General features: G+C 39.6%; 1 protein-coding gene across 7 annotated transcripts in view; it reads right to left on the bottom strand.

Annotated features, from left to right (window-relative positions):
- Positions 1-27,826, bottom strand: part of LOC143934056 (myosin-10-like) — a 297,595-nt gene that overhangs the window by 66,281 nt on the left and 203,488 nt on the right. For 5 of the 7 annotated variants that reach the window (XM_077457325.1, XM_077457331.1, XM_077457328.1 and 2 more), the window contains exons 5-14: positions 27,384-27,486; positions 17,798-17,818; positions 15,613-15,705; positions 12,148-12,211; positions 9,801-9,899; positions 7,533-7,676; positions 5,014-5,109; positions 3,458-3,576; positions 3,192-3,344; positions 398-571 (exon numbers count right to left, since the gene is read on the bottom strand). In XM_077457325.1, the coding sequence (XP_077313451.1) occupies positions 398-571; positions 3,192-3,344; positions 3,458-3,576; positions 5,014-5,109; positions 7,533-7,676; positions 9,801-9,899; positions 12,148-12,211; positions 15,613-15,705; positions 17,798-17,818; positions 27,384-27,486 (1,066 nt within the window). The remainder of the gene's footprint in view (positions 1-397; positions 572-3,191; positions 3,345-3,457; positions 3,577-5,013; positions 5,110-7,532; positions 7,677-9,800; positions 9,900-12,147; positions 12,212-15,612; positions 15,706-17,797; positions 17,819-27,383; positions 27,487-27,826) is intronic. The other 2 variants (XM_077457329.1, XM_077457326.1) reach the window with 1 other exon arrangement.

Genomic DNA, 27,826 nt, shown 5'->3' on the forward strand with positions numbered 1-27,826 from the left:
AAAAATATATATATACATTTTATAATAACCATATTGAGTCTTGCTTTGAAATCTTCATGCCCCCACATAGTCCACCTCAACTTTGTTCACATGACCTTTGGTTGAAGTTATATGATAACAGTTAATAGAATATTTTGAGTACCATATCATCAGTTCCTTTGCTAGAAAGCAGTTTTATCTCAATAACAAAACAATAAGATTCCAGCTTCTTTACATATTAACCAAGCATTGTAAAGATGGTAACTGTCAAAGATTCACAGAGGGGCTCACCTAAGGATGGAATGTTTGCAGGTATATCTATAAAACTAGATAACAGCACGGGACTTTCCTTTGTTGGTGGACCTAACAACAGTTATGCAGACAGAAGTGACAAATAGTCGAAAAAAATTCTTCTCACCGGTCTCTCAATGAGATCAATGCAAGGCTGCAAATCCAGGCCAAAATCAATGAAGTTCCACTCAATGCCTTCCCGCTGGTATTCCTCTTGTTCCAGAATGAACATGGTGTGATTGAAGAGCTGCTGCAGTTTCTCATTTGTGTAATTAATACAAAGCTGTTCAAATGAGTTCAGCTGCAAACATAATATGTCAGAAATGTATTATTATATTATTAATATGCATATCATATTATGAAACTAAAAGCACCCAACATTAATTTTGTGTTACATTAGAAAACTAGGTGAGGCACAATGTGAAATGACATCTAGCAAAAATGCAGATATGTATCACAGCATCCACGGTGAAGGAAAGTACTGAATGATAACAACCTAAAGTGATGCCTCACTATAAATACATTCCTGCACTCTGGAGCTACGCATGGAACCAGGATGCACTCATCATTGTCTTCTGAAGAAGCCACATGGGAGGGTGGTGTAATGCGTAAAGGTGGAGGCAGGCAGCGTGTGCCACTATCTGGATGTTCTGAAATCCTGCTTGATACTTTGTTATACTACTTTGCTTGTTTTTAATTGAATAAATGTGAGTGTATTTCCTAAGCTTGTTGGTACTTTTGTATGCTTATTAACCATGATACTGCACTACTGAAGATTGTTTCCATTATTCTGAGAGCGCTATTATCCTATCTGCGAAGCTTTACCATCTGAGGAGGAAGTGAGCAGATGACCTACCATCTGGTGTATACAACTGATTTCCTTTATGCTGTGTTGGCCCATTTATGGGTCTTGTCCAAAGATGCACTATTAGAGCACTTTATGTGTGGACTGTTAGGACTCTTTATATAATTTATTAAATATATTTTTTTATATCTTTTTCATCATACAACACTTGGATGCTTATTGTTTATGTTTAGCACAGATTTTCTGGTAATTCATCATGTATGGTAGTCACTATTTTTTGTTTGTCAATTAATTATTGATTGTCTACCATTAGGCAGCTCTATCACACATTATATAGATTTCATTGCACTGTACGTGGGAACACATTTAGTGATAGCAGCAGCCTCACGTTTTAAATAAGATTAAGTGGCAGCACACAACATCTTTATTTTTTCTACATAATTACTTAATCTGGTTGAAAAAAAACACAAGTCCATCCACTTCAACCGACAGAGAAAAAAAAAAGAAAACCTCCATATACAATATTCAATACCCACAGCTGACCCAGAGGAAGGCAAAAAAACAAAACAAAACACTAAAGCATGATCCAATTTGCTCCATGCTCCACCTCTATGATTGAGCAATAGTGGGCGGGGCGAACTGTCAGTGGGCGTGGTCTGAAGAGCAGCATTGATTGAGGCTTCCTAGGATTGGCTTACGTGTGCGGCGGTTTCTTGCTTTAATGTTCACCTCTCGCTGGATGAGTCACTTTTCACACCACCATCCTCATAATCCCTGTGAGCACCAGCAGGGCCTCACACTAGAGGTCGACCGATATGGGTTTTTCTCTGGCCGATGCCGATATTTAGAAATCATGGCGGCCGATAGCCGATATACGATGCCGATTTTTTTGGGCCGATATGTTAGGCCGATTTTATTTTATTTATTTATTTTTAATCCCCCTTGATCTAACACACCTTTCCCACTGGGGCGTTTTTTAAGGTGCTTTTGGGCTAAAAATAGCGCCTGTAAAGTGCCTGCAAAATGGCTCCCCTGCAGTCTGTGTAAAAGACAGAGTGCTTTCACACTGAGGCGATGCGCTGGCAGGATCTTAAAAAAAAAGTCCTGCAAGCAGCACGTTTGGAGTGGTGTATACCGCTCCTCCACCACTCCTGCCCATTGATATGAATGGGTACCACTGCCGAAGCGCATGCAATGCCATTTGGCAGCGGTGCTTCATGGGCGCATTTAACCTCTTCCTTGGCCGCTAGCTGGGTTATATGTGCCCCACTAGCAGCCAAATAGCACCGCTAAAATGATGGTAAAGAGCCGCTAAAACTTGCGTTTTACCATCAACGCCTGTCCGCTCCAGTGTGAAAGCAGTCTTCATAAGTGATACAGAAAATTTCTTACATTTAAACATTTATTAAACAAAACAAACCTACAATCAGTTTACTTGTATGTATGATCTAGATAAAAAAAAAAAAAAAACCTATATATTAAATAAAAATAGGTACCGTAGTCAAAACTTTTGGACAAAAAAAAAAAAAAATGGGCTAACTTTACTGTTTTTATTTTATTTTTATTTTTTAAATGGTGTATTTTTTTCCCAAAAAAATGCATTTGAAAATGCCGTGTGACATAAAATATTGCAACAACCGCTATTTTATTCCCTAGGATCTCTGCTAAAAAAATATATATATAATTTTTGGGGGGTCTAAGTGATTTTCTGGCAGAAAATACAGGATTTTTACTTGTAAGCAACAAGTGTCAGAAAAGATTTAGTCTTTAAATGGTTAAACTGAGAACTTCTACACACAGAGATGACTTCATTCATTCAAGTGTAAACATTGTATCATTTAGTTCTTTTCTTGGCAGTCTGCCCAGAGAGGAGGAAAGTGTTGCTATGATGACTCAGGCAACTTACACTGACTTCTTACAGAAGTCATTTCAAAGTCCCGCTGTAGAATCGGCTTTTTATCAGCACAATCGGCCGATGCCGATTATTTAAAAAACTGCAAATATCGGCGATATATCGGTCGACCTCTACTTCACACCTCAGCTTGGAGAGGCACCACTAAGCACAGGTGGACTTACTGATAATGCAAAAATCCATCTATCACACCTTTATGTTTACCTCAAAGATTTCAAAGCCAGCTATGTCCAGGATCCCTATGAATGATGCACCTTGTCGCTTGGTCCTATCCAGCGCTCTGTTGATGCGATGGACCAGCCAGCGGAAAAGCCTTTCATAAAGGGCTTTAGCAAGAGCTTCCACAGCAAAGTCAGCCTGTAGAGGAAAAATGCAGACATAGGTATCAGTGTAAAGTAAATCCCTGTGTGGGGTATGTATGGTGCAAAGATGCCACATATAATAAATAATAAGAAGTTAAGAAAGCTCACCTGTTCCTTAGTCTGTGCCTTCTGGACGTAATCACGCCCAACTTTAATCTTCGGCATCAAGATGGCACGTGTAAACTCGGTCACATTAAGTCCCAAAAGATGGCACAGTTTCTGTGCGGCTACATAAAAGAAGCAAAAAATATATATAAACAACCAACCAATGGAAGTGTTGATAAATACACATTATAAAGAAGCTCCAAAAAAGCAATTCTACTATGAATTGAGCCTTTACAGATATAAGCTTTGTGAGGATCAATATTAAGAAAATGTCCAACAAGAAATCCAAAAAAAGGTTCAACAAGTTTGTGAGTTACTTGCAAGGCATATCAGAAGCATGAAATAAGATAATAGACATCAGACAGCATGAAATACATAGAGTGTCGGGTCAGTGGGGTGTGACATGTTTCATACTGTGCAATGAACATACATTGGGAGAATCTGTCGAACCTGGAGCAGCTGTGCATAGAACCGATCTGCCTCTTGCTTCAACCTGTTCAGTTAAAGTGAAAATAAAACCTCCTATTCTTTGCAGTAAAAAAAGGTGCCATTGTAGATTTTGTTTGATCTACAGTTGCCATGGCGCTGCACATGTGATCAGTCATTTGATGGCTTTACAGTTCAGTCAGAAGAACAAGCAACTGTGGCAGTTATCATTTATGGAATGCCTTAACTTGTAACTGTTTTGTGTTTAGTTCTTCTTTAAAGTAGTTGTAAACCTCAAATATGAACAAAGCATATCCCTCTAAAGTGTGAACTTATCCCAATTAGGATCACTAAATGTAATTTCTCTCTGCTTTACTTTGTTCCGCTACTATCAGCATGAATCACTTCTGATAAGTTTTCCTGACACCAAGAGAAAAATGGTGACAGGGGAGGGACCTCCAACTGATCCTGTGAGCTGTGTGGAGGGGGTGTGTCCATTCCCACCAATCAGCTCTCAGAGCTCTGCTCACTGAGCTCTGCAGAGTGTAACTTCAGCTCCTTGTCTCCTTTTTTCTAAGCTCTCAGACAAGATTATAAATTCGGATGTAGAGAAAAGACAGTCAGATACTACTTATGTAGAAGGATTTGTTTGCTCTTTGTGTATCACCTGAGGATAGTCCTTTCACTGGGCATATGTGAGCGTTTACAACAACTTTAAGTTTTGTAAATGATAGATGCAGATTTGCCATGCACAGCTGCTCCAGATCCAGGCTTCTGTTTTGATAAAATCTCCTCATTGTAGCTGGGGCAAATGCAGTTCCCCCAAAATACAAAAACCTATACAATTCTATATGAAGTACAAAACATTCCCACTGCATGATTTATAAGAAATTGATCATACAGTAAATATTTAGATCTTCTGTGCAATAGGATCTGTCCACATATGAATGTTCTAAGATCGATGTTAATGGATTTGGATTCATTGTTTTGTTCAGGCAAGCTCTAAAAGCATGCAGATAAGTATGACAGCTTGTATTGTTGAAATGCAATTGAATCCAGTGTGACATGAATTAAAGACAATGCAGGAGGTCACAGGGGGATACCCAATACAATATCAGTAAAGAATGACACACCTGTGTTATCTGGCATGGATGCTTGGTCTGTGTTCCTCTCCTTCCGAAAGACAATATTGCCAAACTGGAGAACAGCAGATACCATCCTCAGCATAGCTGGTGAAAGACATTACAACACAATAATTAAGGGATGCTCACTACAAACACAACAAACTGTATGTATATATAGTAAATAGCATCTCACTTATTTTACATATCTATTTCAGATAAAAAAAAATTGTTGGTGAGAATCATTTTACATTTCCTATCCTAAGCTACTGTTAAAGCTTAAGCGTAACAAAGATACAAAAAATCAGCACAAGGAACTTATATTGTGTCCTTTGTGCTGATTCCTCTTTTGCCCATGGCCCCCCACCACCACCGCTGTAATCTTCCACTGAGTTAACACAACTAAGGCGTTGCCCCATGCTCTCATCAGCAGAGCCTGACTATAATCGCCCTTGATGAGAGCCTGTGAGGACCCTTCAGTTGTCTTAACCCCCACCCCACTGCAAGATTACAGCAGCAGGGCTGGGGGGGGCATGGACAGAGGAGAATTTCTATAGAACAACAGAAGAGGCATCAGTACAAGTGAGATCCTGCCTGCCCTTATCTAAAAGGAATCTAAACATCTAAAACAATAAGCAACACTACTAATCCTTCCTTATGGCACAGTGGCCTTCTACCTACAGTACATGTGATGCTTTCCTTTTGCCCTTGTCTTTTGCCTTTGCCTCTCAAGCAAGCAAAAATGCATCATCTTTTTTTTTGTATTTTGCTGGCATGTGATTGGGTGTTCTTTGCAAAGTGATTTTTACCGCTTTTACTAAGCTAAGTGAAAATTCCCTTGCAAAGTGAACAGCCTAACTGCTTTTAGTAAATCAACCCCTATATTAATATTTTGTTTAGCGCTATACAGATCAGTGGCGGCTGGTGTCTTTGTTTTTTTGGGGTGGTGGGGGGGGGAACAACCCCCCCCCCCCCTGTGCATCTCCTACTCACCTATCCTTTCAGCCAATCGGGTGATGGACAGTGCTCTGCGCCCCGGGCCCATCCTATCTATTTTGAAGTCTATTAGAGAGTCTCTGGCTATAATCAGGTGCTTCAACCCCCCCCCCCCCCCCAATTGGAATTCATGCATCTGGTCATGCAAGGGGCCAGACGCATGGATAGGGGGGGTCAGTGCTCGTGCGCCCTTAATGGAAGGGCCCGCCTCTGATACAGATGCAATGAACTGACCTATAGAAACGAATACGGTTGAATATGCCTTTTACTTATTAATCTCCCTGGCGGTAATCCCGAGTCTGGTTCGGGCTGCAATTTCAGTACCACGAGCGGTAACCCCGAGTCAGACTCAGGATCGCATCGCTGGATACAGGGAGAGGTTACTTACCTTGTCCCCTGGATCCAGCGATGTCCTCCAAGCTGTGTGCGAGCCGTCCTCCGCTCAATTCACACAGTGCCCGAGTGCCGCCGTGCTCCGTTCCCTGCGACGTTACGATGCACGGGAGCGGAAATCAGCGCCAGATTCAAAAAAGTTAAAATACACAAAACACATATATATATATTTTTTTTTATACAGTACTGTAATCTGTAAAATTACAGTACTGTATAAAAAAATATACACCCCCTTTGTCCCTAGTAGTCTGTCCAGTGCCCTGCATGAACTTTTATATTATAAATACTGTTTTTTTCTGCCTGGAATTTGGAGATTGTCCATAGCAACCAAAAAGTGTCCCTTTATTTCAAAAGTGATTTTAGACCAACTAGAAAACAGCGATAATAAATTAGAATCACTTGCAGAATTGAGCGATAGCGATTTGTGGGGAAATTCGTCATCAAACACTAAATCTAATGACAGCGACAATTCTGCAACTGAGCAAATTTCAGTGTTTTTGGATTTGAATACATTATTGAATAATTTTTATTATTATTTATTATCATTATTTATTATATTATAAACTTTATCATACCCGGGATGTCTGCTAGACTCTGGTTTGAACAGATTTAAGAGAGTTATTCATAAGAATTGCAGGCCTACAATATAAAACGCCAAATTTCCATGCAAAATAATTGTACAGCTTTCGGCACCTAAAATCAGAAATAATCATACCGCCAGGGAGGTTAATGTTTTTAATGTCTTTTAATGTATATCTATAAATATGTTAGATTTTATTAGGAAGAAGCCAAAAATTACTTTCTTGTGAAAACCTATAAAGTCCTATTTATTTTATTTTGGAAACACACAATCTCTACTAGAAACTTTAATGCCATTTATCCAACATGTATAAATGACAAATTTAAGAAATTGCAACATTTATAATACATATTTATTACCTTTTTTTTTTTTTTTATACAATCTAATGATTACATGCTCCTGTATTGCAAAGTTTCTTTACGTGACAGCAGCAACATTTTATGCCACATTCATAAGCACGTACATAGTCTCTCCCTCCAAGTACTCAATAATGGCATATTTCCAATACGTAATGCTGAACAACATTCCATTGTCATCAAAATGGGGACAACCTGTTACTTACACATGATTTCTTCATGACTAATTCCCATGATTTTCATGGACTCCATTGTCTCGTGGAAGATCTCTTTGTCCTGCTGTCCTGGAATGGTGACGTTTCCATTGGATAAAAAGCGATACTGGTTGAAGCCCTCCAAAAGTAAGTCAGCTAGAAGAGAGAAAACCAGAACACCATGTCAACTGCAACAATAAAGCCAAAGGCATAATAAAAAAAATGTTAGAAGAAAAATAATAGGTATATTTTTATGATGTAAGGGTCAAAGGCAGATGATCATTTTTTTTTGAAATTAGGAATAATTTGTGTTGCTTTTCACCTGTCATTCATATGAGAAGACTAGCCTATAGTAGCACTATTTTCCCGGGTACTTCATCCACTAGTTTTACATTTTTTAAACTGCTTTTAGAAGGGAGGATGAGTATAAGCAGCTGAAGGCATAGTATTAAATGGAACCTGTTTCTTTAACCTGCATGTTCTAGAAACAGTCTTTGTTTTTATTCAAATGACAAGTATTGGTGCTTACTGACTACTGCTGTGTAACTAAACCCTCCGATCCTTTACAGCCAAAAAGCTGCTATATTGGCCTCTATCTGATGTGCAGTTGCCATGGTGCTACACATGTGATTAGTTATCATACCAGCCATTTGATGGCTTGACAGTTCAGCTGAGAGACAAGTGACTGTGACAGTTATCATGCATGGCATGCCTTCAATGTAACCATTTTGGGAAACCGGTAAATCGATGGGTTAAAGCACTTTTTTTAAATTCTATTTAATGTGCGTTGGTACCTTAAACACTTTCTGACAGTATTTTTACTGCTGGCCGGTGGCTTGAGCAGATACCGTGATATACCAGTACAATGTCCTACTCATGCAACTGCACGCGCCCCCCTGGGGTGCACAGTGGCGTGATCTGCGGTGCTCGGTATTGAGCCACTGTGATCGGCCCACATACCACATGATAGCTGTGGAATATCATGTCACCTAGTAAGCAACAGTCATGAATGAAATCCATTCATGACATCATTGTTTACTACAGTGTGTGATCTGTGATAGGTCATCATGGTACCTGGGCCAATCACAGCATCCTGTACCATGTTGTAGTTGTGGCCAATCACAGCATCACAATAGTAAACGAGTCATGAATGAAAACCATTCAGCCAAGACAGTTGAAAACGATTACTGTTACAGTGATCATCACTACAACAAGCAAACACGGTGTAAAAAAAATCCCTGATCACCCCCTTCCCCCAGAGACACTGAACTATTCTGATGACATTATGTAAAAAAAAAAATGATTTGTTAAAAAAAAAGAAAAAATGTTTCAAAAATGTAATACATAATTATATATTTTTTTCTTTTTACATACTGTCACCAGTCAATGTCCCTGATCACTGCCACACCAGTCTTATGATAATGCTGTACTGCACTGGTGACGGTATTTAAAAGAAAATTCTTAGTTTTCCAAAAAATTGTGACAGAAAATTACAACTTGCCATGCCTCTTACTGAAAACCTTGGATGGTCTACTCAAAAAAAGGGGTAATTTGGGGAGTATTTGTACTGTCCTGGCATCTAAGGGCCTCAAGAAACGAGATAGGCTGTCGGTACATCAGGACTGATCAATTTTAAAATATATATACCAAAGTTTATAGACTCTTTCCTACAGACTCTGATTTTAGTTATTTTTACCAAAGAAATGTAGTAGAATAAATTTGGCCTAAATATATGAAGACAATTTTTCTTTGCGAAATTTTTATAATACAAATTAAGAAAAACATGCTTTTTTTCAACATTTTCAGTATTTTATAGTTTATATAGCAAAAAAATAAAAAACCCAGTGGTGATTAAAAATACCACAAAAAAGAAGCTCTATTTGGGTACAGAGATGCATGACCACGCAATTGCCAGTTAAAGCAGCACAGTGCTGAGTAGCAAAAAATGCCCTGGTCATGAAGAGGGTAAGACCTTCCGAAGGTCAGGACAGGAAATGGAAAATAAAAGATAAGAAGACTTAAATGCCAATTAAAGTACTCCAAAATGCCAAACTATGGTTATATTTGCTTTGGTATCCAGTGGTGTCTTACACACAGGACTTCACCCAAAGCGTAAATAACATTACCTTACTAGTTTGAAAACATTTAAAACGCAGGAGCATCAAAGAACAAGAAAGTGATATACTTAAAATATTCACATCTCAATATTCCAGATAACACACAATATAACTGTACAAGGCGAAAGCCTCTGGAATGTGCGTCTAAAATGTAACGGCTTACTTTTCACATGCTCCCCTGCTCCCGCTAAAATCTGGTAAAAAACATGGAATGTCCTTTCATCCTTGGCTTGGCGAATTGCTCGGGATTTCTCCAGTAAATCTGTAGGAGGCAGTTAAGGGGGTACCAAGAAAACTTAATGGCGATATCATAATTAGATAGGAGCTTTGTAATAATAGTCGTTTGCTCTTGTGCAAAGGTCAAAGTTTGTTCACTAACTGTCGGTTTCTGTGGATCACAATACATCATTCTTCTTCATACTAAGAAAGCTTTTAGTTAGACACAAAGAACATTTATATGTTTAGCACATTGTATTGCTGCTAGAAGGTGAGGGGGGAATTTGCCTATTGCCGTATACACACGACCGGAGTTTTCGACGGACTAGGTCTGACAGTCTTCCCGACGGACTTTAGGCGGAGTTCCGATGGACTTTCCGAACGAACTGACTTGGCCACACACAAGCACACCAAAGTCAGATGGATTTGAACATGATGACGTACGACCGGACTAGAATAAGGAAGTTCGTAGCCAATAGCTGCCCTAGCGTCAGTTTGCCTCCGTCGGAGTAGCATACACACAAATGTATTTTTCGACCGTCGGAAAGATTTGAAGCATGTTTAAATCTAAAGTCCGTCTGATTTTTAGACAGCAAAGGTCCGATGAAGCCCGCACACGATCGGATTGTCTGGCGGATTTGTTCCAGCGGACCTAGTCCGTCGAAAAGTCCGGTCGTGTGTGTGCGGCACTAGAAGACAGACTATAGGGAATATTATGGTGTTCAAAATAGCAATAAAATATTGAGAAGTGATTGTATTGTACTGTATATGCAGGCAACTAGAAAATTGATTTTTGCTGACAGTCCACTGTTACAAAGGAAGAGGGAACAGTGCTTCCAAGTGTAGTAGGTCTTGACATTTTAAGGCTTCATGTACACATAGCCTACTTTGACCACCACCCGCGGGAAAATGCAGTGAAATCATGATTTTGCCGTGTTTTGCTGCCAGTGTTCAAAACGTTCCAATCCGGTACGCAGTTCTTCCTCGTTTAGGAGAGGGAGGTTGAAGCTCCCCTAACCACAGAAGCTCCTAAACTCTGGTAAAAGCCTACGTGTACAGGGACATATAGGCTTTTATGGAGTTGACTTGGCAAAAAAAACTGAAGTTTAGGAGCTCTAGTGTACATGAAGCCTAATAATTAAAAATGAGGCAACTCACAAGAGTAAAGAAGGATAGCACTTGTAGAAGCATGTAAGTGCCGCTAATCATGCAGTCCCAGGTGATCCCCCTGGCTTCCAGTGCTTCCTACAGTGCTTGTGGAACACTGGAGATACTTCTGCAAGCACTATCCCTTTTACTCCTGTGAGTTGCCTACTTTTTAATTATTAAGGTGTCAAGATCTACTACACTTAGAAGCGCTCTTCCTTTGTTACCCACAGAGTCACTTATAGCTCTATTGAACTGGCTGCTTCACAGTGTTGACACCTTCCACATTGCTCATTCAGAGACTTTATTTATATGTGCTTATGTACATTTGATAGAATCGCAAATAGCTTTACGTGACCCCCTTGGAGTCTCACTATAGTGCGCCAAATAGTGACCTTTGTCAGTCCACTGTTACTCCTTTTACAGACTGAGGAGAGGACGAGACCTGTAAGGGCTCATTCACACCAGTCTACACACTAAAATGGTCCATTGTGTAGCAGCCATAAGGGGCGTTTTTTTCTTCTTCTTTTTTTTTTTTACTTATTGAAATGTCACAAAATGACCTTTTATTCATCTTTATGCACCCCAGCAACGCAATTTTTTTTTTTAGAATGTCTGCATTTTTATTTACAACAGCCTACTTTGGGGCAGTGTTGTGGTGTGAACAGGGCGTAGAAAAAGCTTTGTTTGCAATTGCCCTGATGCTGAGCCTGCATTAATGAGAGCAAATCAACGCGGCTCAACTGATGTGGTGTGAAAGAGCCATTCCAGGACTGGATGGCCAGAGATACTAATTATTTGATAGGTAAAAAAGCCCTATATATCTTGTGGGTATTTAGGTGTTTTATCAAGGTTCAACTTTAATGTTGCAGTAATAAATTATTTAGAACGCTATAAAAATGTCACCCACATTACCAAGTAAACAAGAATAACAGAATATAGCACATCTTGGCAATTCAGGGAACAAAAGAAATGTGTTTTCTGCATTTTCAACAAAAGGGATAAAAACCAGGGATGGTAAAGAAATCATGTGGCTGTTTATCACAAATAACAAAAGAGCCATTCAATGGAGTAATGAGCAGTGTTACTGATGTATAGGTAGCGTAGGTGGGCAGTAGTATAACAGCATGCACAGGATGAAAGGATACAGGTTTCAATGTTGGCTCCAACGATGTATCCAGCGACATCAAAATTAATTCGGATAAATTTACCCTAGGAGATTTCAATCAAAATATAAATCATAATGGCATGACAGAAATACACAAGCCAGCACAAGCTTTTAGCATAGATTATATCTTCTTGTTCCGCTTAGGAGACTTAAATTCAATGGGACTTATTTATAAGAACAATGGTGTTGTTACACTGAGGTTTTCATTCATTTTCCACCCTTCTGTTAACAACGATAAAATGACAGTCGGAACATAATTAGTTGGTTTGGCAATCTTCAGGCATGATTTTATAAACAAGATTAACCATGTGAGTGAGAGAGTTGTTTCATTTAGAATCTACTCATATTAAATTCATAACGTCTGGGGGAGAAGATATTTAGTGATTAGAGTCCCAAGCATTACAAAAAGTCATAAAAATGTGCAGCTACCACTGGGGGGAGTAAGGACTTTTATCCACACCATAGATCAATTGCACCAGGGGTCTCCAAACTTTCTAAGAAAGGGGCCAGGTTACTGTTCTTCGGGTCTTAGGGGGGCCGAGCTGTGGTAGGTGGGAGTAGAATATGCCCTGGCATCAGTGCCTCATAATTGGTTTTAATGGGGGGAATAGTGCCCCATCTATGGTGTCAGTTGGTGGAATAGTGCCCCAAGGGCCAGATAAAGGCAAGAAAAGGGCCACATCTGGCCCCCCGGCCGCAGTTTGGAGACCACTGATTTACACCAATTACAATCACACTAAAGTTGTGACGACACAGAAAAGGTTGGTGCGCACATTCAATTATTTGAATTCATTCATTATTGTACTGGCGAGATGATACACAGATCCAGGCTGGCAATTTCTTGACTATACTAGAACAGTGGTCTCCAAACTATGGCCTGTGGGGCAGATGTGGCCCTTTGACTTTATCCAGCCCTTGGGGGCTTAATTCCTCCCACTGACACCAACATAGGGGCACTATTCCTCCCATTAACACCAACAAAAGAGCACTATTCCTTCCACTGACCAACAAAGGGACACTATTTCTCCCACTGACCAACAAATGGACACTATTCCTCCCACTAACCCCAACAAAGAAGCACTATTCCTCCCACTGACACCAACAAAGTGTCACTATTCCTCCCACTGACCAACAAAGGGACACTATTCCTGTCAATGACACCAACAAAGGGACACTATTCATCTCACTGACACCAACAAAAGGGTACTATTCATCCCACTGACCAAAGGGACACTATTTCTCCCACTGACCAATAAAGGGACACTATTTCTCCCACTGAAACTAACAATAGGGCATAATTCCTTCTACTGATACCAATGATATGGCACAATTCCTCTTCCTATAGACCACAGTTGCTATGTAATTTTGTAACTCCCACTTACCACCAAGCCTTAAATATTGTGTACTCCCACTGACACCGGGGCATTTTCTACTCCCACTGGCCACAGTCTGGCCCTTCTGAAGTTTGAAGGACAGTAAACTGGCCCTTTCTTTAGAAAGTTTTGAGATCCCTGTACTAGAAAGACCAGTGTGTGTACGAATGTTCAGTAACAATATATAACATATTATTTACTCTGCTTGGGCTTTTAACATGGTCATTTTTGCTTTCCCCATATGTCCTACTTATACTCTTTTTTTCTATTTTAGGTTAAAAAAATTAAAGCATACAATTTGTTTAAAGCTGAAAAAAAACAAATGCAATTTAAAGGTTGATTGCTTGGGGGGATAACATGACGGGGTATATTCATTAATGTTTTCAGGCAGCATTCACAAAACTTTCACACAATATTAACATGTTTTTCCATAACATTCAATTAGAAAAAATGTGTGACTAATGGGTGAAAGTTAAGTGCTTCCTGGCTGAAAACATTGATAAATTGACTAATACATTCCTCAAAGTATATTTAAAACCAAAACCTATTGTGCTGTCTACGTCCCCTCGGAGAACTTCCCTTTACATCCTCTCCCAGAGACATAAAAGGAAGTAAAGAAAATATATCTAAAGTGGAGGTAAGTCCCCTCTAAGCCCTTGTACACACGGTCGGAGATTCCGATGGAATGTTTCCTATCGGACCGTCTTGTCGGATATTCCGACTGTGTGTGGTCAGCATCGGACTGTTTCCGTCTGAATATCCGACGGACCAACTTTTCCAACTTGCCGGTAAAATTTTCCGACAAAATGCTCCGATCGGACATACTCCGATCATGTGTAGCCTACTCCGATGGACAAAGTGCCACGCATGCTCAGATCAAATTCCTAGACCAAAGCTATTGGCTACTAGCCTGAACGTAGTCCCGTCCTAACGAAATAACGTCATCATGTTATGTACAATCGGATTTTCCGACAACTTAGTCCGACCGTGTGTATGCAACATCACTTCCGGACCTCTTCCGGAATTAATCCGTCGGAATTACTCAGACGGATTTGGTTGTCGGAATCTCCGACCGTGTGTACAAGGGCTTAGACAGTGGGCACTAGACATGTTTCTATGTTAAGAGGATTTTGTCCCATCTAATGTGGTGACAAATGTGCAATATTGCATTTCCCATCAGCTTCTATCCCAGTAACAATGGTCAAAAGGATAAATAGAAAGAATACATTTTCCCAACAGGAACATGGACAGCAATAAATACCCAAAAACGGTTTTGAGTATATAAATAGTTTTGAGTATAGCAAACAACTTGAGTCACTTCCTATTTTGTGCTTGCTTAGAGATATTGACTAGGAACAAATCCCACAAAGGCAAGAATATTGTTGTACCCTATACATTTGTTATTTATTGCACCAAAAAACGATTGCTATGAAGTGGTTATCTCCCAGTCCTCCCACATTTAAGAACTGGCGATTGCAAGTAAACTCCACCTTATTGATTGAAAAACAGGTATATAAAATTAGGGGCACATCTAACAAATGTTCCCCTCTCTCTTTAGCCACACTTTGGTTACTACAATGTTAATCTGATTGGTTATAGCTGTACTATAATGGGCATGCCTAATATAATATTGGCCCAAGATGTCCAGGCCCTTGCACTGTAATGCGAGTAGGGGATTTGTCCTCATAGGCTATTGCGTGTAAGCAGATGTATTTGTTTATTGTTCTTGTTCTGCTTTCTGATTGACTGAAAGGTTCTATATGACACGTGACAGTTCTTTCATATGTATACCCGATACCGTTGGAATAGAGATACTTGTTACTGTGTTTTTCTCATGTTAATGTGATGTTTTGATGTGTATGTTCAAAAATTGTCTGCTCGAAGGCTTTCTCATGTCTGATTTTGTACACGAGTGTCATTTTTTATTTTCTTGTTTTTGCAAAACGGAATAATTTCAAATAAAAACCATTTGACCAAAAACCAAAAAGATAGTTTTGAATATACATTTTTCTTCTTAATATAAAATTCTTAAAAATGAAAATATAATAAAAGTGGAAGGGGTATCTTCTTACAAATCGGGAAGAGTTGTCATTTTTCACAGTCTTGGCATTTCCAAAAGCTTCCAAAATAGGGTTGGCTTGCAGGAGTTGATGTTCTAGCTCTCCCTGAGAATAAAAAAAGATAGCCCAATATAATATATCAGCGTACTTTAGAAACACATCATTTATAAACAAAAGTCAAAGAGCAAAAAAGAAAAAGGAATAAAAAAAAAAGAAAACTGTGACATCACATGCTTTTAGTAGCCAAGAAAAGCTCAATGACTACTGCGGAAAGCTGTTCCTGCAGGGAAATGGGGCTCATCTTTGTCATTTGCATTTGTGAATTACAGAAACAGACATGCAAGAGCCAATTTTTTGTTCTTGCTTTGCATGCGCATAAGTTAAGGAGAATGGACTTAAAGCAAAGGCGTACCTTTGTAACAAAAGCCTTGTTACAACCTCCCATAATCTATTATAACCAATATTAGCCCTCAGATACTGGGCAGTTCCACTTTACATTGGATTTTCAATCAGCAGCTTTGCTCCAGTTTACAGACAAGTACAAGCTCGATAGAGATGAATGGGATAGCCGAGTTGGACTCCCCCATTTTTCTATAAGGACCTGTGTCCATGGGCTTTGGGCTTGTGGCTTGTGTCGATGGCATCAGTCAGTTTCAGATGCTACTGAGATCAATGTCAAAAACGGCATGGTCGTTTCTGGTGTAAAATTGAAAACTTTTAGCACCATTAAATTTATACAAGTACATTTTTATTGTAAAAGTCTGTCACTGATACTTATAGAATATATGATATTAGGATGTAGAAATAATCACAACAATAATATAAACTAACCCTAATGGTAAAGTGAACCTGTGTCCAGATCATACACACTAGTATTACCATATTTTGAACAATTAGTAAAGTACTATAAAACAAGGCCTCACATCTGTTTCTATAAGTACTATACAGAAATACATTTTCAAAATTTACAACACAGGTCTTGGCAGCCTGGCAGCCCTCTTGTGTAAACACACAGCAGGTGTTCCTAAACTGTTAGAAACCACTAAAACTGGCAACTATTTGTAAAAGATATTTTGGGTGTTCTAGCAAAAAAAAAAAAAAATCTTTTAAAATGGTTGTAAACCTTGCTTTTTTTAAATAAAAAAAAAAAAACATGTCTATACTTAACTGCTCTGTGTAATGGTTGTGCAAAAAGCAGCCCAGATCCTCCTCTTCTGGGGTCCCCGGCTGGCACTCCAGGTCCCTCCTCTTCATTGAGTGCCCCCAGGGAAAGACACTTTCCCTGGGGACACCCAATGCAGGCTAACACATTGACACAGACAGCGGGGCTTGTCCCCAACCCCTGCTCCTGTGTCACTGGATTTGATTGACAGCGGCGGAAGCCAATGGTTCCTGCTGGCATTAATCTCGCCAATGAAGAGAGAGACATGGGCTGGAGCCACATCACTGGATCAGATCGGGCTTAGGTAAAGAAAAGGGGGGGTCTGTGGATCAGCTACAGTACAGAAGGTGAAAAGCCTTAAAGTGGATGTAAACCTGATTCATGAAATTTGACATGGGCACATATAGCTGTTGTGCTTTCTTATCTCTCTCCAAAGCCCTAAGTCCCATGTCTTTCTGCTGCTTTGCTCTTCTGTTATCAGCATGATAACTTCTGACAAGTTCTCAGACAGCCGAGATAAAACCAGCCTCAAATTTGTGTCTGGGTGGGTGCTATAAATAGATTAGCAGAGCGCTTGTCTTGTCACAGCACAGCTTTGCACATTCCTTCCTTCTTCTGCCTATGTGGAGGGGGTATGCCCCTTTCCTCCAAACATCTGTCACACAGTGTATGCCAAGACTACACTCCCACAGCTGAATAGGAAGAAAAAATCTCTAACACCATGTGCACTTTCTAAAGAATATAGCAAGCTGAAGATAGCCGATATACATGGAAAACCTATGTAGGGAGATTTGTTTCATCTTTGTGTATCATCTGAGGATGTTCACTTCCCTGCGTATATGTGAGGGTTTACATCGACTTTAAGGCTTTAAAACCACTGTGTGAATATATTATATATATATATATATATATATATATATATATACACATACACACACACACACACACACATACACAGCTAACACATACAAAAATGATACAAAATTCTAAACAAATGTAATAATGAAATAAAATAAAACAAAATGAGTTACTCACATATGACATGATACTGGAGTTCTGGGTCAAAACACAAACAACACGTAAAAAACAAACAAAAAAAAATAGATAACACAAATGTTAATGACAGAAAAAAAGAAATAGTAATTATAAGCAATAAATAAAAAACAATGTCAATAAAATAAGAAAACAAATAATAATGTTTTGTAAAAGGAAATTAAAACACCAAACATAAAACTGATGAGTAAACAATAGGTTAAAAATAAACATTGACAGATGGTGGTTTGAGGATGTGACCATTGATTGGATGTTCTCTAGAACGATGAAGGGACTGGCACAAATATGTATGATTGTATCAGCCAGGTGTACATGCTTATCCACCAAGCATACCCCTCAACTCTGACCTTTTGAATAATCATCGGCTATGAAAGTGCAACCTGGACAATCAATTCCTAACAAAATATCAGTCATCTAGGCAGTGCCTGGAGAAATCAGCTGACCCAACACACACAGGCATGCATGCTTTTGTTTAGAAACAATTGGTACCAGTTATATTGAAGTAATCCTAGAAAGCTGGTTAAAGTGAACTTGATGGATCGACTTTTCAACAAAAGCCTGGCAAGGGTTTCTGATAAGGTCTGTGGTACCCTATAGTCTTCCCCAGTCTTCCTTACATTTTTAGAGTCACCAGATGTACATTCCTTACCTTCACTCACTTGTCACTCCAAGAAAGACCACCGTGTGTATGCTTTGAGTCGGTCCAGTCGGAACTTAGAAATTCTATGCCACGGGCCATTTATCAAGCACCAGCAAAGCCACATAGATTGAGCTACATGCCCCCCCCCCCTTGGATTCGGACTTACCTGGTATTTTCTTTATACCCAGTAACTAAATGGAGCATCAAGATAGAAAAGTATGTCCTACTGGGTAGGGGAAGAGTGTTTTGCACTGCACTGGCAAAGGAAAGGTTTGCTTAAAAAACGGTCAAACAATTCCCAAAATTCCAGCTCTGCACATTCAGCTTGCCTCTTGCAGCAACATAGAAAAAAATGTCATTTTGAGGGATAGACTGTGTAACCATCATCTATAACGTGTTGAACTTAAAAGTATCAGGTTGGGGGCATCTTACATGTTGCTCTAAATAGCAACCACATTTACTCTCATTCTGACCCGTGATCTGAGAACAGCAGAACTCATGCCTCACGCAACTAAATATACTGCATTTAGGAAAGCTGATCTATGCAGAAACCCTAATGCTTGCTAATGTATGCATGCACACGTTTAATTTACTTTATCATTGTTAATATTTAATTTATAGAAAGCAGAATCCAAAGTGGTGCTAGAGAGGTGATAAATCTATGTAGTATTGCTTTTCGTGCACCTGCTTCCATATGTCACTAAAAATAGCTGATGTCATTGCAATTACACCTCGTTCCCTAGTCGTTAAAAAGGTAATCTGTAACACAAACTGTGTCTGTCACTAATAATAATGGCAATAACCATTCAAATGGATGTCTAGCTAACCCATAGGCTATAATTCTTTGAATACATGTAAATATGTCATCAAGGTCTAGTAAGTAAAATAAAGTCTAGCCAAAATTGATACTACATCTGTAGGTGGAGTATGATGGGCTGAATCCCCTACTGAGATCCTACTGAATACTTAGCCCAGCTTTTCTCAACCTTTTCTCTTTGAACCATTCAAATAACTTTCTGGGCTCAGGGTACCCTCACTTATTGCTACTATATCTACAGCTCACAGTATGCTGGTGTGATGGTCACCAGGAAGAACGTTCCTTACAATGGTGGTCATTGGGAAGACTCCCTACCTTACAGATGGATAAAAAAAATCATTGATGTCAGTTGTTGCTCATCTGAGAGGCAGAAGTTAGGTAGATAGAGGTAGATGGGGTCGTAAGAGGAGATATAAGGGGGTAAGAGACAAAACTTCTGTTGCTGTGTTGGGGAGGGGGTCAGAGCTCCTTATTTCCTGTTCCGGTGACACAGTATAAGAAATGAGAACGTACAGGTGTGACAGGACAGGAGGGCACAGAAAGCAACTACTCCCCACTACACTAATTAAATGTGCATGTTTTGCTGTCTGTGTACTCAAAATAGAGATATCCTATTACTTGGTGTTCTTGGGACAGACTTGCTAAGCCCTATAAAAAATGAATTTGTTAGAAAGTCAATAGTGTATGGCCAGCCTTACACCACAAACACACAAACTGCTCTTTTCAAGGATTTGCTCATGTGAACAGTGCCCAAATAGAAAAAAAAAAAGCATAAAGCAGGAAAAGCCTACAAAAACCATTCTAAAGACCTTGATGTTCATCAGTCCACAATAAGACAACAAATAGAGGAAATACAAAACTGTTAGGATTCGGTATAGATCACAGCTAGGGTGCAATGCACAAATGTGAAACCAGCAGGTGAAGAACCCCCTGGTAACAGCAAAGCACATGGAAAAATGTCTCCAACTTGCTAAAGTCCATGTGTTCACTAGGAAAAGCCCTGAACATGAATGGCATTCAACAAAAAGCACCAGAGAAGAAACCACTGCTCTCCAAAAGACATTACTACATTTTACAGCACAGACCACCTGGATGTTCAACAAATGCTACGTTAACAGGAAAAAAAATATAGCCCGTGAACACCAAAACTTCATCTCAACTGTGAAGCATAGTGGCTTGAGCAACCTGCTTTGCTGCCCCTGTGCCTGCATGGCTTTCTTTTGCAGAGTTAGCAATTCACTAAAGCACTGAATAAAGAAATTGTACAGAAGAATGTCAGAGCAGGGGTCCATCACCTAAATCAAAGCTGGGTGACAAGACAATAATGTAAGTCAGATTCAAAAGACATTCGGGAACCATTTGTACAGAAATCTGCATAATACCACAGGGTTGGCTAGTCACTGCAACTATTTCACTCCATCTAGCTTTTTGGTTAAGTTTCATGAAAGCAAATTCAACAGATTTCAGAACAGCTGTAGAAAAACATGTTCAACATATTTTTTACATAATGATAGAATGTTAATTTCTAGACAGCATATTAAAACCTATGTTTAGTTAATGCACTACTCTTAAAAATAAGGATGCTGATCTACTGCACTCCTTATGATTCACCACAATTTACCGTGTGTAAAAAAAATGGTGACTCAACGTCATCTTAGCCTATAGTCTAGTTCCAGTTTGCAATGCATCCTGTAAAGGGCCTGTGTTGAAAGACTTTGGGCTTGCGTTGATGGCATCATTTTGACATAGTTCAGAGATCCTTTAGAGTTCAATGACAGGTACATTAAATCTGCATTTGACCTTCTTCTGAAATGCATTTGACCTGCTTCAAGTGAATATTGCACTTCTATAGACTTGTATGGAAAATTAAAGCTCATCTAAAGCCCCATACACACTATCAGATTATCTGCTGAGTTTTTCCTTCAGATTTACCAAAACCATGTAGTAGAAGGGCCTGCCTGATTGCATACACATTGAAACTCCTAAGGTTTGTCCTCATATTATATGGTTTTGGTAAAGCTGAAGGAAAAACTCAGCAGATAATCTGATAGTGTGTATGGGGCTTAAGTGAACGAATGCCAGTCAACACAGGCCCTGAAGGCTAAGGCGACCTGGAACCGATTACCAAACACTAGCAAAATTGTTCATTGGTTTCTTAGACTCCAAGAGAAAGATCTCTTCAACTGAATTGCCAACTCTGCCTAACTGCGGCAGCTATTGTGAAACAGTCTGACCCTGATCACTTGAATTTCTGTTGATTTTACATTTTGGAAAACACAGGAACTTTGAAGGAAGACTTCTCCAGTGGAGTCTCAGAGATCTAAGAAGTGGAAACCTCATCGGTTTTTGGAGATAGTTCATCTTGGAAATGATCACATGACATTTACTATAAATGTGCGGGCCTATTGTGCTAGTGGCATGCATTACAAAACCCATGCAGGATGCACACAAAGTCAACTTGCCTGGTATTTAATAGATTTGAAAGCTTCCATCTGGTATTAGTAAGTGCACAAAATAATCAAGAAAGACTGTTAGTGACCAGAAACGACAGGGCTCTCCGCTGTCAGTCAGAGAAGCCAGCATTGTACTGCAGCCAAATATGCTGCTCCCAACACTTGGGCCTCTCCTAACTACAAGTGTGCTGCTTCTGTGCCTACTCAAGAGACAGACATGGTAGTGTTTCCATTACAAATCTCATGCAACATGTGTGACCCCACTGTAATACGTGCAGACATTGTAGAAAAGCATAATTACTGTTTACACTTCAGATGTTTTCATTTTTTCTGTCTGCAGTTCCAGTGGCGGGACTGTTCCCAGGGGAAACTGGATTCTATGGCTGGTATACCTTTTACTGGATCAACATAAAGATCATACATTTATTCAAATTAAATGATGTCACAATAAATGGAGTGATATTGCTACTATTTTCAAAATGACACTTAAGGATCAATGTATCCATCTTTTTTTTTACCCATGACTCATTACAATCACTACATTTTTTAAATTCAATCAAGGGTAGTGTGTTAATCCTGGGTTAATGTTGCATGAATGTTGGGTGAACACATTGATAAATAGGCCTCATTCAGCCTGTTTCACACAGGTTTAGGCTTGTATAAGAGCAGCGTGAACAGCAAGCTTTGACAAAGAATTTTCAGAACTTTCAGCAAGCTTTGTTGAAGCTTTTAAAGAACCATTCAACTCCAGTTTGTAAATGTTGAACACAGAACCTAATGGGAGTATTGATTGCCACTTTAAGCAAGCTGCTAGTAGGCTTCAGTAGGCTTTCAACAAGCTTCAAAAAGTTCTGAAGCCTGCTAGCAGCTTGTTTAAAGCGGAAATAAAAACTTTCATTAGAAAGTGTGATAAACATTTATAAAGTGGAGTTAAATGGTACATTAAAAGCTTCAACAAAGCTTGCTGAAAGCTCTGCAAATGCTATGTGAAAGCTCGCTGTTCACACGGTTCTAATACAAGCCGTGTGAAACAGGCTTTAGAGTGTCAGCCCACCTGTTGAAATGATAGATCAATTTAACGTGTGTCTTGGGAAATGTGTGAGGCCAAAGATAGGCCCAGCTGCTGCAAGTTACAGCAGAATATCATCCTCCCTGTATGATTATACAATGCTGCTATTAGAAATCATGGGGCCCCTGTACAGTCAACCTGAGAGCCCCCCTCCCTGAAAATATCAAAACTATATTTTTGCTAAAAATACACTAAAATCGCAAACACAACATAACTTACAAATCTCCTGCTAAATCAAAAGGATAAAGTGGTACTGAGTTAATAAATAAAGCTCTGTGTGTGAATGAAGTCTTGGGGCTCATTCACATGGGTGCCATGGCCTGTACATTGTGAATCAGCATTTTTTTGTTATGTGGCTGCAGCTGTGTGCAGGCAGCCTATGTTGAGTTATGGGGACATAGCAGCTGTACAAACACAGCCACAGGTCCTAATTTAACAGGCGTGTGGGGGCAGGTATATGGCCCTGAACACACAGTGTGCATTTGGGGCCACTCACTCACAACTGCACATCTGTCATAATTAGGACCTGCGGCTGTGTTTATACAGCTGCTGCTTCTCCATGGAGCAACAAGCAGCTCCAGTTGTACAAACAAACCACTCATTTGTACTGTATGGGTCAAAGAACCTGTGTGAGCGAGCCCTTAATTATGTGTTTTTTTTTTTTATTATTTGTTACAATTTTATTTTGCATTATTTATACAATTTTACTTTTTATTTTTTTACCATTTTTTTAACAGCCCTATTGGAAGGCTTTGGTGAAATATTAGGGGTCTAAATAGACCCATGATTTCTCACTTTTAAGACACAAAAAGTGATTGAGAACACAGTCCTCAGTCCCTATCTCTACAACCTCATCTGCACAAAATTTATAAACAGGAAGAGCTCTGCATAGTCTTCCTATTCATTCAGAAACTGAAGCATGGTAAACACAGTTTACCATGCTTCAGCTATGGATGAACACAGTGAGCGATCAATACTGATTACTCAGTGTGTTCATTCAGATAAGGAAGGAGCCAGTACATGATGCATTTACCATCCCCTTCCTCAAATGATCCCCTGTAAGCAGCTGGCAGGAGGGAAAGAAGAGGAAGTCAGCAGCACTGCAAGAGAACTATGGGAGCCCACAGGGGGAGAAAGAAGGGAAACTTGGACAGGAGGAGGGCCGGGGGCAGGATTTACTGGAACCAATCTCCTGTACTTCCAAGAGTTACAATTTCTGTCAAGATTTTATTTCTAACCATAGAAATAAATGAGCACTGGACAAAAAAACTGACGAAAACCAGAGTAACAAAAGGACCAACCAAAGGAGTCCAAGATCATTTTAATTGGTAAAAAGAAGTGACATAAAAAGCCAACATGCTTTGGGAGCAGCATTATCATTCCGCTTTCCTCAGGGCTCAACAAAGGATAAAATTTGGATGGAGGAAACTAACGTCACAGATTTATATTAGAACTAGTTTTGAACTCTCCACACGAAGAAACAACTTGACAGCAGTTGCTGAGCAGCAATGAAGGTTTGAGGGCTATTTTTATATAACTTTTTTAATTATCAACAATTAAAATGATTTTGGACTAATTTATCCAATTTTGGTCTGTATTTTTATGGTTCCAGGTACTGTTGAGTACCCATTGAGGGAAGCCTTGCTGTGTGGGAGCCACCTTACCAAAGCCATTGGGCTGGTTTGTTTTCCTTTATCTGACTACGCATGCAACCTGCTTTTATAACAAGAAAAAGGGAGACCGGAAGGCAAAAACAGAGTTCTAACCCTATGGGCCGGTTCACACTGCAGGCGCGGCCTCGGCGGCGACTTGTAGAGGACTTCTGTATAGAAGTCAATGCAAGTCGCCCCCGAAGTCGCCCAGAAGTAGTACAGGAACCTTTTTTCTGAGTCGGAGCGACTCGAGTCGCTCCTCTCAGAACGGTTCCATTGTACAGAACGGGGGCGACTTGCGGGAGCGAGGCGAGGCGAGTCGTGTCGCCTCGCATCGCCCGCTGTGTGAACCGGCCCTTATGGTTTTTGTCCAAATCCCTGTGGGATATATTTCCCATCACTATCTGTCTTGACAGGGAATCTCCCCAATGGGGACAATTGCATCAAAAACCCCAAAATGTCTCTTCATTCTGTGCTCTATTCAAAAGAAATTTAAAAAAACTATGGATTTTAAACACTATTACTTTTGATTTTGGGGGAGGGTGAGCCGGACACTTGAAAGTTTCCATAACCTGTCAAGTTTTACTACAGATAATCTAGTTCTGTCAGTTTCTTGACCATGCTACTATGAATGTCAGAAAAGCCAACTTTGGGGTAGTGGAGGCTCACATGTAAATATGAATAGCAGAGGCAGCAGAGACATAAGGGAGGTGGATGGAGCTCTTGATGGACACCACATGCCTTCAAAAGACAAGTATACCTTCTCAGAGCTACCCATGCTGTCCTGTACCCAGAGCTATAAGAGATGTCCACTTATAAATAGATAGTAGTTATTTTGGACATATTTTCAAGCTCCAAGCTTGAGACCAATTCAACAAGAAAAATTAACAAAAATCAGGAAAAATACTTGACTTTGGGAAAATCAAACCAAATTAATTAGAACTCTGGCATCAGAAAATTGCCACCCAATTTAAAATTGCCACACCTTCTTACAAAAATGGTACTATGAGTGGTCTATATAGAAACTTACCCAAGAACCAGACGGGCAGTACTGACACAAGTTTTAATAAGCGCAGTTGGCCTATTCAGGTCATACATACAATCATTTCATGCCAATTGCCTGATAAGACTTCTGATATCTAAGCATGCTTGGCCAACAATAATCTCTAGCTCAGTACAGCAGGCAAGCCATGATATGTGCCGGGGTTGGCTTTTCATTCCGTGAATAACATGCAGCCATAATGCTACAAACTGCATTTGAATAACATTTACTCTTTTTAAGACATGATAAAAATATATATAGAATTATCTTTGTTTTAAAATGAAGAGTTTCAACAACTTGCAATCAGTATCGTGATGCCCAGCCTTAAAGAGGTATTAAGCCAAAAAACAAATAATTAACAAATTACAGCTTACCAATTCTTAAGCCTAGTATACATGTGCCAAATGTGCATCGGCCAGTTCAATAGAAACCGTCTGATCTTTGGCCCATGTGTACTGGAGTCGGTCCGACATACGCCCGGTGTTAGGCCGGCTTCTGTCGCAGGGGCATGACCGAAAAAGGTCTGCCGATCGGCTCCCGATCAACGCTCTCAGCCAATGGCTGAGAGTGCCGTCTGGTGTGTTCTGGTGGTGGTAGTGGTGGTGGTAGTTGGGGGTTGTGTCCCTCTGTCAAAACACAATAGAACAGCAGGGGGGGTTGCTGTACTAACGCTCGATAGGTGGTATTGTATCTCCTCCTGAGTCAGGTTTTTTTCCATTCAGCTACTAGTGTGTACGAGGCTTTAGATGTGGTGGCTGCAATTGTTTTCTTATGTTTAGACTTTTTTTTCTCTATTTTCACCTGGTAGTTTGGACAGTGACACACTAAATGTCATAGGGTATCTTCACTCACTGAATGAAGGAGCAATGGAGGCAACCTTTCGAGAGCAGCATTGTCAGTCTGGGGAAAGGGCAGTGTTACCAGATTTGGATGGATGTTACATAAGTGACACACTTGTAACCCTTTTCACGCAGTTAGAGTAATTGTTTTTTTTTTCCTTTGGGATAAAGGTTATAAATAACTGAATAAAAGTTGAGCATTGTAAGTACCCCTGTCAGTGTTAAGGCCTCATGCATATTGCAGTTCAAAAACGCCTGACTCCTTTTTCTCTGCCTCTAAATTTCCCTCCATGTTAGCCTGTGTGTCCATGTACACATAGGAGATTACAGGCGTTTAGACTCATGAGCCTCTAGAGGCACGAAAAAAAAAAAACATTACTGGGCTGAAAAAATGCACATAAACACGCCTTAATACATTCTAATGGGCAGAAAAAATTCATATTCTGGCCAACAGAAATCATTAACGCCATTAAATGCACAAACACACATAAAGGCGTATGAAAAAAATGCGGCCTTTACCGCATTTTTCTGGCTACTTTTCTCCTAAGAATCCTTTGGAGGACAGTGCGCAGGAGACCTAATGGTTTATCTCAATCTTCTAACTGACACTTTTGCTGGAAAGCTTGGTCTTAAAGGAAATAGCAAAAGAAAAGATTTACAGGCCAGATCACCTGGTGAAATTAAAGGAAATAAATAGAAACAAAGAAAACTATTGCAGTCACCATATGTAAAAGTTGGTAAGCTGTAATACATTACATTTTGCTTTTGGGTTTTAATACTGCTTTAAGGATACATTATTATGTACACTAACACACAGCTACACCCAATGCTGAATTTGCAGTCCTGGATGAAATTATCTTTTCATTCAACACAAAAAAATGTTTTATGTTTACAATTACCTTTATTATAAGAGCTAATAAAACAATCTGTCACTCCATCAGTATATTTGAAATGGCTCATAACTAATTATAGTAATATATTGTAGAACACTTTATTGTATAATATATTGGGTGACAAGAGCCTAGGCTGCCCTTAACAGGTAGAGCGGATACTTACCGGAGCCGTGTGTTCTTTCCGCCCCTTGTGTGATGAGGCCACATGAGCCAGGTACTGGATGACTTTCTTGGTGTTTTCTGTTTTTCCTGCCCCCGATTCCCCACTGAAAACATAAATCTGGATTTAATATCTGCTATAAGATGTGACCGACACTGAACCAGTAATTAATCATTATATCGTAATTTCTACATGCTATAATGTAGTCATAAACCAAGAGAATTTTATAAAACCTGCGCTCAGTTCAATATTGACAGCTGCACCAAGTGAGGCTAAATACAAACCCACAAAATAAAAAATAAAAATAAAAAAACAGGTGTGCTTATCCTTTTACATTAAATAAGGTGTCTGTCCCTTTAAGAACTCCTATACCCAAAGTATAACTCATATACATAATATCTCAGCATGTAAATGTGCAAAATATTACACCAAAAATGCTAAAAACA

This window comes from Lithobates pipiens, unplaced genomic scaffold (genome assembly GCF_037356315.1).
Source record: "Lithobates pipiens isolate NorthernLeopardFrog02 unplaced genomic scaffold, aLitPip1_a1.2 Scaffold_27, whole genome shotgun sequence".
NCBI classification, from domain to species: Eukaryota; Metazoa; Chordata; class Amphibia; order Anura; family Ranidae; genus Lithobates; species Lithobates pipiens.